The sequence below is a fragment of the Pinus tabuliformis genome, chromosome Q (genome assembly GCF_031772625.1).
Source record: "Pinus tabuliformis cultivar Carrire ecotype Pingquan chromosome Q, CPIR1, whole genome shotgun sequence".
Taxonomy (NCBI): domain Eukaryota; kingdom Viridiplantae; phylum Streptophyta; class Pinopsida; order Pinales; family Pinaceae; genus Pinus; species Pinus tabuliformis.
In genome coordinates this window covers 1,304,531,757-1,304,548,022 of record NC_142296.1, presented here as the reverse complement: position 1 = coordinate 1,304,548,022, position 16,266 = coordinate 1,304,531,757, and the positions used below count along the sequence as shown (strand labels likewise).

Here is a 16,266-nt window from a genome sequence, read left to right as displayed (position 1 = left end):
GAATACATGTGTCTTAGCCTCCCTGAAATTTTGAGGCTTAGAGCACATTCGATGCTACTAGAAATCAACACTCCCTCTTAGTGAGGAATGTGCTTTGGTAATGCAACCTGTTGAAGCATCACCCTGACTCTGTAACATCTCCCTATGAACTGTTTTCATGTTTGACATCACTGCCCACCAACTACTGCGCAAATGCTGCATTTGTGCTGCTGCTGACTCTGCATGTTGCTGCCAACTGCATCTGCACTGCAACTCTGCTCCAACTGTTGTTGCTGCAACTGCAACAACTGCAATGAAAAATACATCCAAAATATTGAACAGATATTCAACATGATGCATCTGTGGTTGGAGTTCTGACTGCTGCTAGTCTTTGCGCTGACCCTCTGAAGCCTCTACGTTGCTTCTGACTCTGCAATGTGCTAACTGCCCTACTGCCAACTTTGCTCTGCCCTGCTCAGCGTCTAGCGCTCCTAGCCACTACAACTATCACTCCGACACTCCTCTGCATCAGCTGACACTGTTCCATCCTGCTACTTCTGATATGGGCTCCCATAGCAAGGTATTGATCCAAGAGGTGAACTCCTCAAGGATCTTGCCCATCTGTAGTTCTTTCGAACTACAGTACTAGATCACCCCACCTCTCCCCTTGAGATATCTGGGAAATCATGGCAAACTCCTCCTCGATCTTAGCGATTGCAGCCTGTAGATCACGTTTCTCTTCCTTGCCCTTCTTCTTGAGAGGACACTATGTAGCATAGTGACCAAATTCACCACACTGGAAACATTTGATCTTTGATACGTCCTTCTTCTGCCTTTGTTGCTCCTACTGCCCCTTTGATGCAAGGGTTGCATTCTCTTCCTCCTCCTTGGGCTTCATCCCACTGCTGCTATTGCTATAAAGTTTGCACTTGACTAAATCTCACCTCATCTCTTCCTACTGAAGAGCGGCCCACATCCCTTCCCAATTCGGCAATCTCTCTCTGCCCAAGATACTCTAGACAAACACTTGCCATTCTTTTGAGACTAAATTCAGGGCTAACCTCACCATCTTGGTGAGCTGAGGTGCTGATCCTACAACTGACAACGAGTCTCAGACCTCTTGAAGCTTCAATAGGAATGGATCAATGTGTTCCCCCTTCTGCACCCTCGTGGATCTCATTTTCACCTCCAGGTACATCTTCCACTGCTCAGAAGATGATTGATGCAATGTAGCCAAAGCATCCCACATCTCCTTGGCAGTCCCTTTGCCAACAATGTGACATACAACATGATCTCTCACTCCATCGAGGATCAACTGCTTGGTGTTCGCCATTTGAGCCTTGTAATTCTTGAGTGGATCTGCATTTCTCGGTTCAGCTACTACACTATCGACATAGGCTTTGAGATTATGCTCATCTAGAAGGCAGGAGATCCTAGCCTTCTAGCTCACATAGTTGGATACTTCGTCCAACCAATCTTGATCTCTCAGCCCATTAGCTGCCATCTCTGCCAACAAAATGTCAAACTACCTCCTCTCTCCTTTGCGCTATTGCTAGGCTGTGCTACGCACTCCCTACTGGAGTTAGTAGATCTGCTCCTCTCTATTGTTGCCCAACAATTGAGAAATCGAATTCCTTGCCTAGGAATTCTCTAAGGAAGAAATTCCCTCAAAAAGTGTTTCCGCCCTTCTTTTGACGTTTTTCTACCCTAGCAACTACTGCAAAAAACTGTGTCTGACTTGAACAATCCTTTGCGTTGAAGCTTCTGTTGCGCTGCTCCCTCTACCACTGACAAATCTTGATCTGGAAATCTTACCTCTCTTTCAACTCACTCAGAGAGAGATCTTCCTTGAGAATCTTGCCCTCCTGGCTTGGACTGCGCGATCCCTCTAGGAATTCGGTATGTTGCCTATGCAACACTTTGATCTCCCTCCTCTTCAACACTCGACTCTTTTGGTCTGCTCTCTTGCTTCACCTGCGCTCTGATACCATGTGAAAATTCGGAATCCTCGAAACACTACTACAACAACTGATTATATTTCTCTTACTGAATCAAGTTATTTACAGTATTATATGGTAAACATCAAAATAAATACAACTGTGGCCTTCATAACTTAAATAATATGTGGAAACATGAACTGAGCAAGAAAGAAATAGCACACACAAGTGACACCGTTGTTTTTGGACAAATGTCCCCGGGAAAACCCAACACAGGAAAACCAGTGCAGCAACTGAGGGTTTGTATTATTATGCAGTGATTTCTGAGTACAATTCTTTGGATGCCCAAACTGGCAATCCTATGCAGAGATCTAACTAGACAAAAGGATAGTGAGATGATCTCACCTTGTCACTTGAAATTCTGGCACTGATTTGCGCTGGAGATGAGCCTCTGCGCAATACTGCGTCACACCCACGCAGTTACTGCGTCACTGTTGCTGGGATTGCGCTACACCTCCTCTCGATCCTCTGCTCAGTGGAAGCTTTGGCTCTTCGGCCTCCTGGTCTCACACCTCAACTCCGACACTAGATCCGGATTGTTCCCTAGAAGAAATACAAACTCCCTTTGAAGCTCTATACTACCACAACGTAGTTCTACGCTGCCTCTACGTGGCCCAGTGTTGTCTCTCCAGACTACTCTCTGTCCTCTCTGCCTTGCATTCTCTGGATCAGGAAAACTTCCTTCAAAAAATTATCCCTGCCCCTCACTGCAAGAAATCTCCTCGATCACCTCTCCGGCAACTGTTGTGCTGCTCTTGAGAAAATCGATCTCTGATCTCTCACTCGATGTATTTTCCAAACGCCCAACAAGCCTCTTCTTATAAACCTCTCATTGATCAATCAACGGCCCAGATGAGATTCTAATCAATGGCTTAGATCATTTTGGTTTGATCCCTGTCTTCTTCTAGAAGTTTCACCCCCAGTTTAATTAATACCCTTTAAGTATTTTAATTTCATAAGTTTAGATTTAGGCATCCATAAAAAATGATTAATTATTTTAATGAAGCTGTCTCCGGGTTCCCAAAACGATTTCTAGGTATTCTGGAATACATGTGTCCTAGCCTCCTTGCAAATTTTGAGGCTTAGAGCATATCCGATGCTACCAGAAATCGACATGCAATACATAAAGGACACCAATACATGAGCAACCCATCAATATCAAACCACCAAAGAGCATCCATCCATGTGAGAATGAAGTGCAACCATGAACAGGGAAATAAGCACCAAGATAACCCACCATATAAACCATTGAACCAATGTGCATCCCAAGCATTATGATGATAAAGTAAGTTGATCAATTAAGCAAAAATTGGTGTATGTCTCAGGTATATCAATATCTCAATATATTATCCATGTCACATGGAAATTCTATCATGTGATGAAAATCACAAGTTAACCTCTCACACAATATGAGGGGTAGCATGAGTAATGACGTACAAAATTCATATTGAGCTTATGGGAATAAACATATTCAAGTTGTGGCTCTCATCTCTACAATTGTTGTTTACTTGTAGCTTTTGTGTATATTATTTTAGATGTTGTTTTTAATCCATCATTTGTTGGAATAGGTCTACCATATCCTTCCCCATCTTGATCTGGAACTCAGTGTGGATCTATGTTTCTTCTAGAAGTTACTACCTTTGCTTGCAAATTGCTCTTCCAAGAACTCATTTTGTTCTTGTCGTATTTCCAACAAGTGATTAGCAAGTATTTGGATGATGTTGGAATCCTGCAGAAGCTCGGTATCTTTCAGAGTTCATTAAGAAGTCATGAAGACAAGTTCAATGGGCTGAAGCAAGGATTTGTAGGAAAACAATAGAAATGGCACAAAAAAATTGTTGATTCTCATGATTCCCCCAAAAAATTTAGAAGCATTAGATAATCCTCAGGTTTTGTGATCTTTTATGTAAAATACAGTTAGAAAGCAATGAGAATTTCATGGTTTTAGCAGTAACAGGAATCTACTAAAAAATTAGAGGAAATTTCACTAAAATGTGGCAGAGGAATGTGGAATGCCATAAAAGACTTTGTGAGTTCCACCATGGCATAAAATTTGGACACCTACAAATAATTGGGTGGGAAAATTTGCATGAACAAGGAATATCTCGTGATTGACTGTAAAAGCATGCCAATAACTTAAATGATAATATCTGGAAGTTGCCACACAGCTATCACTTTAATTTTGGTACAAAGTTCATCAAGGATTTGAGGAAAAAGATGAGTGGGAAGGACTGTAAGCGAACTAAAATTGCTGTAACTCAAAAGCCCTAATCAAAAGCTCTGCTACTAACTGATATGTGCACAAGTGAGACATTAATGAGAAACTCACATGAGAAGAGTGCAAGAGAGGAATTGTGATCACTATACACTTCGTACATTTTGTATTTCATTAGGTATATAAATTTTGTTCACTCTTTATTTCGTTAGGTGTATACATGAATACGAAAATTAGAAGGTGGATAGTATTTATGATGAGTTAGGTGAGCTATAGAAGTGTCTCCTAACATAGGAGTTACAAATATAAATATACATACCACAAATACACCATCACTTTTTAGCAACCACTATGTTTCGTCACAAGTATCTGCAAAAAGGGACTAACAAGTTTGCAAAATCTGGCATTTAGCTATCGACTTGGAGGATAATTTAAATATGCCTCGTATCTTTTACTATTGAAATTTTAAATGTATTTCTAGGAGTGACAAGAAATATTTAGTGATCCTAGTTGTCTTTGTTTTCCTGCAATTTTCTTTTGCGACCAAATCCTTCATGCATATCCATCACAGAATGCTAGGTAGAACGTAGGTTGAAAACTATCTTACATGTTATTATTGTTATGTTGTAATGACACTTCAATAAATAACTAATTTTTCAAATATTGGCTCCTGGTTTGCAGGCAGCTTTTATACCAACTGTAATATATTATTCACTTTTCACCTACCACTAAGTCTCATCACAAGTATTTGCAAAAGGGGACTGCAAAGTTGGCCAAATTAGGCATAGTATTTGTATGTTCTTGACTTTGTGGATAATTTAAGTATGCTTCATAGTTTTTAGTATTGAAATTTTAGATGTATTTTATAGAGTGATCAGAAATATTTAGTGATCCTAATTGTCTCTGTTTTTCTGGGATTTTGTTTCAAGTCCTAGTTCATGCATATCCATCAAAGAATGCTAGATAGAGGGTAGGTCGTAGACCATCCTATAAGTTATTGTTATGTTGCAATGACATGAATAAATAACTAATTCTTCAAATATTGGCTCCTTGTTTGCAGGCAGCTTTTGTACCAACTCCTGAAAGTGCAGATGATACAAGCTATTTCATGTCACGACATTCACAAAGCTCACATGCAATACAAGGGCATCTCGATTCAAGTGACTCTTCCACCAGTACAAGTTCTAATTCGTTAAATATTGGGCTTGAAGAGGGGGTATGTATGATGTAATTTTTCACCTTGTGTATGATTGGCAGACAATTACCTTCATATAGTACAATTAGACTATGCTTTCATAATTCTAAGCTGTGTTTGGATGTCTTAGGAGCAACAGCTGTTATTTGAAAACACCGTAAGAAATAGAAATGTAGTTATAATACCAGCTTAAACATCTACTAAGGTTTATTTGACATACAACCTGCCCCAGTCTTGAATTAATCACTTTGCATGACTAGTGATAGCACTAAATGCCAATAACCTCAAACAATTCTGTCAATTGATGAAGGGGAATATGTACTGAAAGGTGGCATGGGCAAATGGTGGTTAAGGCCCTTCAAAGTTGGATGGCAGGCACACAAGAAAACAAGGAATTCACCAACCCTCCTCTATCAGTCTTGCTAACTAGGAATGAGATAATCCTTATTCCTTACCCCAGAGCATATTTTTATAAAGATAAAATCTTCTTGGGCCTGACATTGACAAGGCTGGAACTCTTAAAATGCAAAGAAAGACTCCCCATCCTGTTGTGCTGGATAGTATGCAAAATATTGTCTTCTCGCATTCCTGAAAGAGATGGAGCAGTGGGAGTGTTTCTTTTAGGAGGGAGAAGGATAGTGTTCATAGAAAGGTCTTGGCATTTCTAGTTGTGATGATAGCAAGGGTAAAGGAAAATGATAATTGGGTAATAATTTGGCAACTCAAGACAAGGTAGTAATTCAAATGTTAAAGGAATAATAGTGTAGCGGATATTCATTTGAAAAAAGTTTCCAGGATATTCATTTTGAACACACTAGCGAAGAAAATAATAGTGTAGTGAATGCGAATACTAAAAATTGTCATTTTGATGAACATGAACTCTTTTGAAGCATGCAACTTAAGGAAGAAAGGAAGTAGAAGACCTTGGTCCCCATAACATTGGAAAGATTCAATAATACATTGATATTGCATTTACTGCAAATATGGTTTTAGTCCTTGGGTTGCAATGAGCAGAAGGGATCATCTGTTTTATATCTTCTCGATATGGGTTTTTTTATCATTCTAAGGAAGTTGAGTTGCAGGTTCCATATTGTGTTTTTCCTTGTATTACTTGTTGATTTTTGGGGTAGCATTGGATGTGCTCTAGCTCTGAAATTTTGTGGAGGGGGCTAGAATACATAAGATCTCAAAGACCCAGAAACCGTTTGGAGAAATTCCACCCAGATTGTGAGTTATTAAAATAATTAATATTTTTAATGGAGTTCCAAAGTCTAAACTTAGGAAAATAAAAATATTAATAGGTATTAATAAAAATATGGGTGAGAAGCTTCTAAGAGGCGAGGATCAAGTCTGATTTAATCTTAGCCGTTGATTAGGGACTTAATCTCGGTCGTTGATTCATCAACAGAAAAGGTATAAGGGGAGGTTTGAGGGTCAGTTGGAGATACACCAAGTGATCAAAGAAGTTCGATTTTTCTGGAGCTTGGTTTGTTGAGAAAATCGAACTGGTGATCTGAGTTGCAGCAGAGGGGCAGGGATAGTTGGGGTTGGAGGATCTTCTCTGGGACCTCGAATACATAGCAGAGAGAGGTAGAGACAAGACAGAGGAGGCAATGCAGACCAAGGGAGACTGACGCTAGGCTAGGAGGGCCCACGCATTGCTTGACGCAGTGCCAACGTAGGGGAAGAGCTGCCCTCTTGCAAAAGTCTGAATTCAGTTGGGGAGTAGCAAAATCAGCCGAGAAGGCTGATGTTAGAGCTCCAGGAGGCAGAGAATGCAGTGAAGAGCTGATGCAGAGTCTCAGAGTGCTCCATGTAGGCCCACACAGCTAATGCGAAGGGGCAACACAGTGGTAGCCGGGGATAGTCAGTCCAATTGCCGAATTAGAGGGTTTTGCCGGGTGAAGTGAGGTAATCTCACTTAAGGTTTCTGCCAGTGTATTTTATCTCTGTAACTGGATAGACAAGAAGGCATCCAGAGTTGTATTCAAAACTATTGCTTAATAATAGAAAACCCTTAGCTGCTGCACCAGTTTTCCCACATTGGGTTTTTCCGGGCACGTTTGTCCAAAAATAATGGTGTCCCTTGTGTGTTTGTCTTGTATCTATTTCAGTTTATGATCTTTATGTCAGTGTAGTTTGCAGTAGTGTTTTTCATAACTGTTCATAAATTAAATAACTTGTTGAATGTAATAACAAGTAGGAGATGATAAACCAGTGATTGCAGTAGGATTTCTAATGTGTAGATTCAGAATTTTTCACATGGTATCAGAGCATTGCAGATCATAGGACACTGAAGACATCAACCAGGAGATCCAGTGAATTTGTTGTAGAGAAGCAGCTGTCTCGAGTGACAATGTTGTTTCAGAGGTAGAGGAGCAACAACAGGAGTGACACAGAGGCTCACGTAGTGCTTGCTTCAGCATTTCGAGCATGTAGAGGGTGATGTAATACCCGAGAGGAGCTCACGAGTGGTTGCGTCAGCTCTCTGGGCCAACGTAGAGTCTGAGAGGCTCAAATCAGTTGATTGTGGGCATTGGAGGAGAAGAGTGGATTCGATCAGTGGAGCTGTTGAGACGTTGTTTGGTGTTGGTGCATAAAAGTGTCTATGGAGACAAAGCCGAGGTAGAGGGAGTCATTGCCTCGACAGATTTCTAGCCAAAGAAATCTAAATCCGGGTTGTAGCAGCAAAGGAGGATTGGAGAGGAGTGATTCGACATTTGGCCGGAGGATTTCTGTGAAGGAAATCAAGACTCAGAGGGAGTCTAGAGGAGTTTGTTCCTTAGAGGATTTCTAGCGCCGAAGAAATCTAGATTCGAGTCTTGCTGGATTAACAGCAGGAGAGGGAGAAGAGAACCAGTCCTATATTTGTTTGAGCAGAGATGGCAGTCAATGGACTGAGGGATTAGGATAGATTGGATGGAGCATCCAATTTTGTCATCTGGAAGGCCAGGATCCTGGCAGTCCTAGACAAGAATTGCATCAAGGACTATGCCTTGAAGGTAGTTGTTGTTCCAGTCGATGCTGATCCGCTGAAGAAGTATGAGGAGGCCCAAGTGAAGGCTAAATGCATGATTCTAGATGGGGTCAAAGATCATGTGGTCCCACACATTGCTGAGAAGGAAACAACAAGGGAGATGTGGAAGACGCTGACCACCTTGTACCAGGGGACTTTCGTTCAACGGAAGATGCTATTGGAGAATCAACTGAGACAGTTCCAGATGTAGAAGGGAGAAGGGATCAGTCCCTTCCTTCTCAAGTTGCAAGGGGTTCAAGATCAGCTGACTTTCATGGGGTCTACACCATATCCTAAGTTCATGGTTAGGACTACCCTGAATGCAGTCATTGAAGACTGGGAGACATTTGTCTAGAGTATCTTGGGTAGAGCTTCTCTCACAAGTTGGGAGGTAATGTGGGCATTTCTTCGACAGAAAGAGATCAGGAGGTTGACCAAGGCAGGAAGTAGCGGTAATGGAGACCAAGTCAAGACGGAGGAGGAGGATTCAACTCTTGCATCATCGGGACATCATGGGCAACAAAAAACGAAGAAAAAGGATATATCCAAGGTTAGATGCTTTAAGTGTGGTGAACTAGGACATTTCGCCACTCAGTGCCCCCAGAGGAAGGCAAGGAAGAGGCTTTTGACTCAAAGGTAGCTCCAGTAAAATCCGACAAGGAGAATGATAATGAGGATTGTGCCATGAGTGCTCATGCACCTCTGGAGAAGAGGTGGAGCGACATGGAGCTGTAGTCGGGAGGACTACACAGGGGCAGGATCCTTAAGGTGCCCAAACTCTTGGATCACATACAGCTATGGGAGCCCTTAATGACAGTAGCAGAATGACGGGAGTCGGTGCGAGGGATTATGCAACAATAGTGGCAGAGCTAGAGTGCCAGAGTTTGAAGTAGCGCAGTGGAGTTTGCAGCAGTGTGAGAGGCATAGAGCAGATTGCAGCAATGCAGTAGCATTAGAGGGTCAGCACAAATAAGCAGCAGAGGTAGCTTCAGCATCACCGGGTATCTAGACTGATCAATATGTCAGTTTTGGGTGGCTATTCAATTGCTTACTTCTTAGCAACTGAGTTGCAGTGCAGCAGTTAGCAGTGGCAATGTTATGGGCAGCATGATGCAGCAGTTTGAGACGGAGCTGTAGTGCAAATGTAGAAGTGACAGTGGCAGTGTCATGGGCATCAATACAGGTTGCAACAGTGCAGTGGATGAAGGGCAACAGGCCGAGCATCAGCAGAACAGAGGACCCATGCCATGGATCAATGTGATACTTCTGTTGGGAAGTATTGCTAGAGCACATTCCTCGCTGAGAGGGAGTGTTGATTTTTGGGTAGCATCAGATGTGCTCTAGCTCCGAAATTTTGTGGAGGGGCTAGAATACATAAGATCTCCAAGACCCAGAAATCCTTTGGAGAAATTCCACTCGGATTGTGAGTTATTAAAATAATTAATATTTTAATGGGGTTCCAAAGTCTAAAATTAGGAAAATAAAAATATTAATGGGTATTAATAAAAATATGGGTGAGAAGCTTCTAAGAGGCGAGGATCAAGTCTGATTTAATCTTAGCCGTTGATTAGGGACTTAATCTCAGTCGTTGATTCATCAATAGGAAAGGTATAAGAGGAGGCTTGAGGGTCAGTTTGAGATAGACCAAGTGATCAATGAAGTTCAATTTTTCTAGGGCTTGGTTTGTTGAGAAAATCAAACTGGTGATCTGAGTTGTAGCAGAGGGGTAGGGATAGTTGGGGTTGGAGGATCTTCTTCGGGACCTTGAATACACAGTAGAGAGAGACAAAGACAGGCCAGAGGAGGCAACGCAGACCAAGGGAGATTGACGCTAGGCCAAGAGGGCCCACGCATTGCTTGATGCAGGGGAAGAGTTGCCCTCCTGCAAAGGTCCGAATTTAGCCGGGGAGTAGCAGGATCAGCTAAGAAGGCTGATGTCAGAGCTCCAGGAGGTAGAGGCGGCAGCGCAGAGCTGATGCAGAGTTTAAGAGTGCTCCATGCAGGCCCACGCAGCTAATGTGAAGGGGCAACAGAGTTGTAGCCGGGGATAGTCAGTCCAGTTGCCAGATCAGAGGGATTTCGCTGGGTGAAGTGAGGTAATCTCACTTATTTTTCTGCCAATATATTTTATCTCTGTAACTGGATAGTCGAGAGGGCATTTAGATTTGTATTTAGAACTACTGCTTAATAATAGAAAACCTTCAGAGCTGCTGCATTGGTTTTCCCGCATTGGATTTTTCCGGGGACGTTTGTCCAAAAATAACGGTGTCCCTTGTGTGTTTGTCTCATATCTATTTTAGTTTATGATTTGTATGCTAGTGTAGTCTGCAGTAGTGTTTTTCATCACTGTTTATAACTTAAATAACTTGTTGAATGTAATAACAAGTAGGAGATGATAAGCTAGTGATTGCAGTAGGATTTTTGATGTGTAGATTCAGAAATTTTCACATCACTATTGTTTGAAAATCCCAGATTTTATCGATAATGGAATGAAGGAGAATTGTTTGTGGGCTAATTAATTTTTGTAGTGTGTCACTGTGTAATTTGTTTCCTTGATTTATTTCTGTTGCATATTTCTAATTCTAGAAGTTAAAGATACTAATGATCTTATTTTTTGGTGATTCAGTTATTATTTGGGTAAATAAGTAATAAACCGGGGATAAATTAAATTGTCGTGAGAAATAAATGTGGTCAGTATTAGAAATTTAACAGTTTATAGCATCAACATGTAATTTCTTGATTGCATATGTTTGGGAACATATTTGAACCTCTTTCGGACTTACTAAGCCCACTAGATTTAACCATAGGGTTCTTTGAACTCGCCATCTTTGAATTATACCTTAACTCACCTAAATCTCTAATCCTTGAATATCTATTCTTCCGTGAATTTGTAGTAAGAACCCTTAGGAGGTATTTCACCTAAATTACTTAGGTTAATTAATCTCTAAGATCTATTGGGGAAGTCTCCCTTGTGGGGATTGTATCCAATTGTGAAAATTTCAAATTGGAATCCTATTGCAGCAATTGGAAATTATTCTCCTAATTATTAATTTTATTTAACATTTTGTTCATTTTTTGCTATGGCAAATACTGAATAAATCACACTGCAATCTACACAAATAAAAGTCTGGAAGAATAAATGTTGGAAGAAATGCTAGCACACACATAAAAATAACACAATTATTTTTGGACAAATATCCTCGGAAAAGCCCAATTTGGGAAACTCTGTGCAACAAATGAGGGTTTTATTATTAAGCAGCAGTGAGAAATTCTAAGTACAGCTGGGTGCCAAAATATGGCAATCCTATAGAGAAAAATACTGGCAAAAATCTAGTGAGGAATTTCCCTCAGCCCACAGGGAAATCCGGGCTTTGACTGCAGCTCCAAGTGAGCCATCCAAACTGCATATGCGCTGGCTCGACGTCACCTTTGCACAGTCCCTTCTGTGCTTAGTTTGAATCATCCTCTTCTCAAGCTATCTAGTCTGTTGCTATCTGGGAAAATGTTTCTCCTGGCCCCTAGAACCTCTGTCCAACCTCTTGCATTGAAACTTGGCTTTTCCCTAGTAGAATCAGAATTGTCTCTAAAGGCTATTGCGCTGCCCTAGCGTCAGCCTCTCCATGGCTCTTCCGCCTCTCTACAAATGTACTCGCGGGATTTTGAATGCCTTCTCCAACGTCATTATCTCTGTCCCTCTCTAACTAAATTGATCTCTTTCTCATTCTCCGACAACTGACTGTTGCTACTCTGGAAATCGATCTACTCAGAAATCAATTTGCTTAATTGATTTTTCTATCGCCAGATTGACCTCCTCTTATAATTCTTTGTTGGAGCACCAATGGCTAAGATTAAAACATAATCGATGGCTAGGACCATCCCTGGGTCGATCCGTGTGAGTTTCTAGATGATTCTCACCTTGACTTAATTAATAATGATTAATTAACCATATTCCCTATGTTTAGACCTAGGAAATATTTAAAAACTGGTTAATAATCTAATTAAGTCATTTCTAGGTGGAATTTCCAGAAACGATTTTTGGGGTTTGGAGATCTCATGTATTCTAGCATCTCCATCAAATTTTGTGGCTAGAACACATTTGGTGCTACAAAGGCGAACACTCCCTCTTAGCGAGGAATGTGTTCTAGTGCTACTGCACAACTTGTAGCAGTGCCCTGTCTTTGCATCATCTCCTGTCACGTTGCTAATATCTTGCTATACTGCCCACCAACCACTGCACAACTTTGTTATATGTTGCATTTGTGTTGCTGCTGACCCTGCTGATTTGTTGCCAACACTGCATCTGCACTACAACTCCCTCTTATCTATGTTGATTTGGGGTAGCATCGGATGTGCCTTGAGTCTCAAATTTTTCAAGGAGGCTTGGGCATAGGTATTTCAAAGAACCCAGAAAGCGTTTTGGGAAATTCCACCCAAAAGTGATTTTGTTAAAATAATTAATATTTTTAATGTGGTGCCTAAGTCCAAACTTAGAAAAATTAAAATATTAATGTGTATTAATCTAATCAGGGGTGAATCTGTTAGGTCCCTATACTACTAGTGTAACCCCTTATTGTTATTAGTACAACCCCCTTATTATATTCTTGTGCCCATGTAGTCCCCATATTGTTATTATTGTGCCCCATAGAAGCCCACTATTGTTATTATTGTGTCCTTATATTATTATTGTTATGTCGGCTCTGATTATATTATGACCCTTTATACTCCTATATATAGAAAGGAGGTCTTTTCATTTGTATCATCCAAGAATTGTTAATTTGTGTAATGTAAAGGAGGTTGCTCCCTCGAAGAGGCTGAGTTCTAAGGTGTTTATCTCTCTTTTCTATCTTTTTGTGAGCTGGTTTCATAACATTTGGTATCAGAGCTTTGGATTCTAGGGTTTCTCTGCTCCAAACAAGTCATCATGGTATTTGCGCTATAATTTTTTTTTTTGCGACGTTTCAAATGCTAAAAAAAACCCATTTGTGTTGAAATCGTTCTGAACCTCGGGTCCGAATTTCAGAGCTTGTCGCACTATATTTGCGGAGATATGATCTGAGGAAGTTGGCCTTTTTGCAGACTCCTAAATTACATTCCAAACAGGTGACTTGGGGAAAATTGTCATAAATTTTGTTTTGAGCATCAGATTGAACTTTCGTAAGAAGTTATAGAAAGAGAACAAACTGTAGTTTTTCGTGCATAGTTTTGAGATCCGAAGGTCGAAACAATGACACGTGGCACGTCATACAAGTTCGCTCTACTGAAACATTATATAATCCGGTCATCTTAGGAGATTGGGCATAACTCTTTCTTGGAGAATCAAATTCTGATCAGACTTGCAGAGTTAGTAAGAGGACTCAGAGGGCTACTACAAGAGACAATTTCAGAACTTTGAGATGTGAAAGTACAGAGTTACAGTCATTTCAAGATCGAGCTCCTGAAATCAAGAAAAGGCGATATGAAGAAGTTTGATGGAAAGGATCCAGTAAATTGGATACTACAAATGGATCAATATTTTGACCTACATGGTGCACCACTGTTACAAAAGGTATGTATTGCATCTTCATATTTAGAACTGGATCAATTTTTATGGTATAAAGGGCTTTGTTCTTGTAAACAACTTGTTATGTGGTCAATTTTCTCGGAGGAAATGATAGCACATTATGAGGATACAATGAGCAACACCTTCTTTAGAGCAACACCACAACAATTGGAAGAAAAAAGAGAAAAATGGCTTTGTTACAAAGTGGAAAGCAAAATTAGGGAAACAAGGAATTCTAGCCCTCACAACTATAAACATGGAAGTGTTGTTTCTCCTAGCCTTCCACAACCTACAAGGATGACACCACAGCAATTGGAAGAAAAAAAGAGAAAAAGGGTTTTGTTACAATTGTGATAGGAAATGCACGAAAGGTCATAAGTGTGCTGAGAAGAAATTAATTTACATAGATTATGAAGAGGAGGAAGAAAATGATCAAGACACATCAAAAGAATAGAATATACACTAGGAACAAACCCTAGAGAAAGAAGAAACGAATCCGACCATATCTTGTAAAGCATTAGCAAGAATTACCACTCCTCAAACTCTCAAGATAGAAGGACATATTAAGAAGAAAATAGTTCAAGAAGTAAAAGATCACATCGAGAAAGAAGAAATGAATCCAAACATATCTTGGAATGCGTTGGCCGGAATTACCACTCCTCAAACCCTAAAGATAGAAGAACATATCAAACAAAAAAAGGTTCAAGCAGTGAAATATCACATCGAGCATCAACAAGAAGTTCTCCAACTTTTAAAGGATAACGCCACTTTGGTGCAGAATCGAATGAAACAACAGGTAGATCAACACCGCAGTGAAAAATATTTTGGTGTAGGTGATTGGGTATTTTTACAGCTACATATCAAGCAAGCTATTTATGAGAAGGAAATGTTGGCAATGCTACATGCACTTAAGAAATGGCGACCTTACCCAATGGGAAGACACTTCAAGGTAAAAATGGATCATGATAGTCTTAAATACTTTTTAGAGCAAATATTATCTTTAAAAGAACATAAAAAATGAGTCACAAATATGTTGGGTTATAACTTTGACATCATCTATAGAAAAGGGAAGCAAAATTTTGTTGTAAATGCACTCTCAAGAAAGGATGAGGATGTGGAAGCATTGTTTTGTGTTATTTCTATTATCTCGCTAGATTGGATAAACGAAGCAAGGGATGAATGGAAGAAGGATGAAGAAGTGTGGCCACTCATTCAAAAGTTGCAGAAAATCTCAATTCAAACAATATTGAGAGAACTTGAAGAGGAAGGAAAAATCATATTGGAACCTGGAGCAGTCATAGAAACAAGAACCCGACAGCTATGAAATCGATCAATTTCAAAGTATCTCATCAAGTGGAAGAACTTACCTGTTGAAGATTCCACATGGGAGGACAAGAATTTATACAGAAGCATCAAGAACTACCAAGCATTGAAGACGACACTTTTTGAAGGAGGGGCATGTTAGGTCCTTATACTACTAGTGTAACCCATTATTGTTATTAGTACAACTCGCTTATTATATTGTTGTGCCCATGTAGTCCCCATATTGTTATTATTGTGCCCCATAGAAGCCCACTATTGTTATTATTGTGCCCTTACATTATTATTGTTATGTCGGCTCTAATTATATTATGACCCCTTAGACTCCTATATATAGAAGGGAGGTCTTGTCATTTGTATCATGCAAGAATTGTTCATTTGTGTAATGTAAGGGAGGTTGCCCCCTCAAAGAGGCTGGATTCTAAGGCGTTTATCTCAGTGTTGTGAAAATCGCGATATTATTGCGATTTTATGGTTTTATCGCGAGATTTTCAGCAGAACGAAAATATCGCAAGTTTTATTCGAAATTATCGACAATATTTTTTTTTGCTCGATTTTTGGAAATTATCGCGAGTTTTTTTCCAAAAAATTGCGATAAAATCGGAAATTATTTTGGGCAGTTGGGGCAGCGAGGTTTTATAACGATTTTTTGGATTTTTTGTCAATTCATTTGCACAGTCAGGCGCGCAGAGGGCAGAGGAGCGTTGGAGAGAGCTGGGAGACATTGCTAGAGAGGGTTTGAAGATTTTTCAAGTGCTTAGAGGAGAAAATCAAGAGGAGGAGACCGATTTCTCCATAGAAACGGTATGGGGATCATTTTTTTTTTGTTTTCATTGTTTTTAAACATTGTTTTTGTATTTTTTCATTGTTTTTGGTTGGGTAACTTGGTATGGGCACCAATTTTTTTTTTTGTTTTCATTGTTTTTAAACATTGTTTTTGTATTTTTTCATTGTTTTTGGTTGGGTAACTTGGTATGACTATAGGTACCAATTATGTTTTTGTTT

The 16,266-nt window shown here is 40.0% G+C and overlaps 1 protein-coding gene across 1 annotated transcript in view; it reads left to right on the top strand.

The window, feature by feature from the left end:
- LOC149224623 (putative serine/threonine protein kinase IRE4) overlaps positions 1–16,266 on the top strand; it is a gene marked incomplete at its 5' end in the record, with an annotated part of 486,106 nt that overhangs the window by 332,169 nt on the left and 137,671 nt on the right. The window contains one exon of the mRNA XM_089388232.1: positions 5,252–5,407. Coding sequence (XP_089244358.1) covers positions 5,252–5,407 — 156 coding nt within the window. The remainder of the gene's footprint in view (positions 1–5,251; positions 5,408–16,266) is intronic.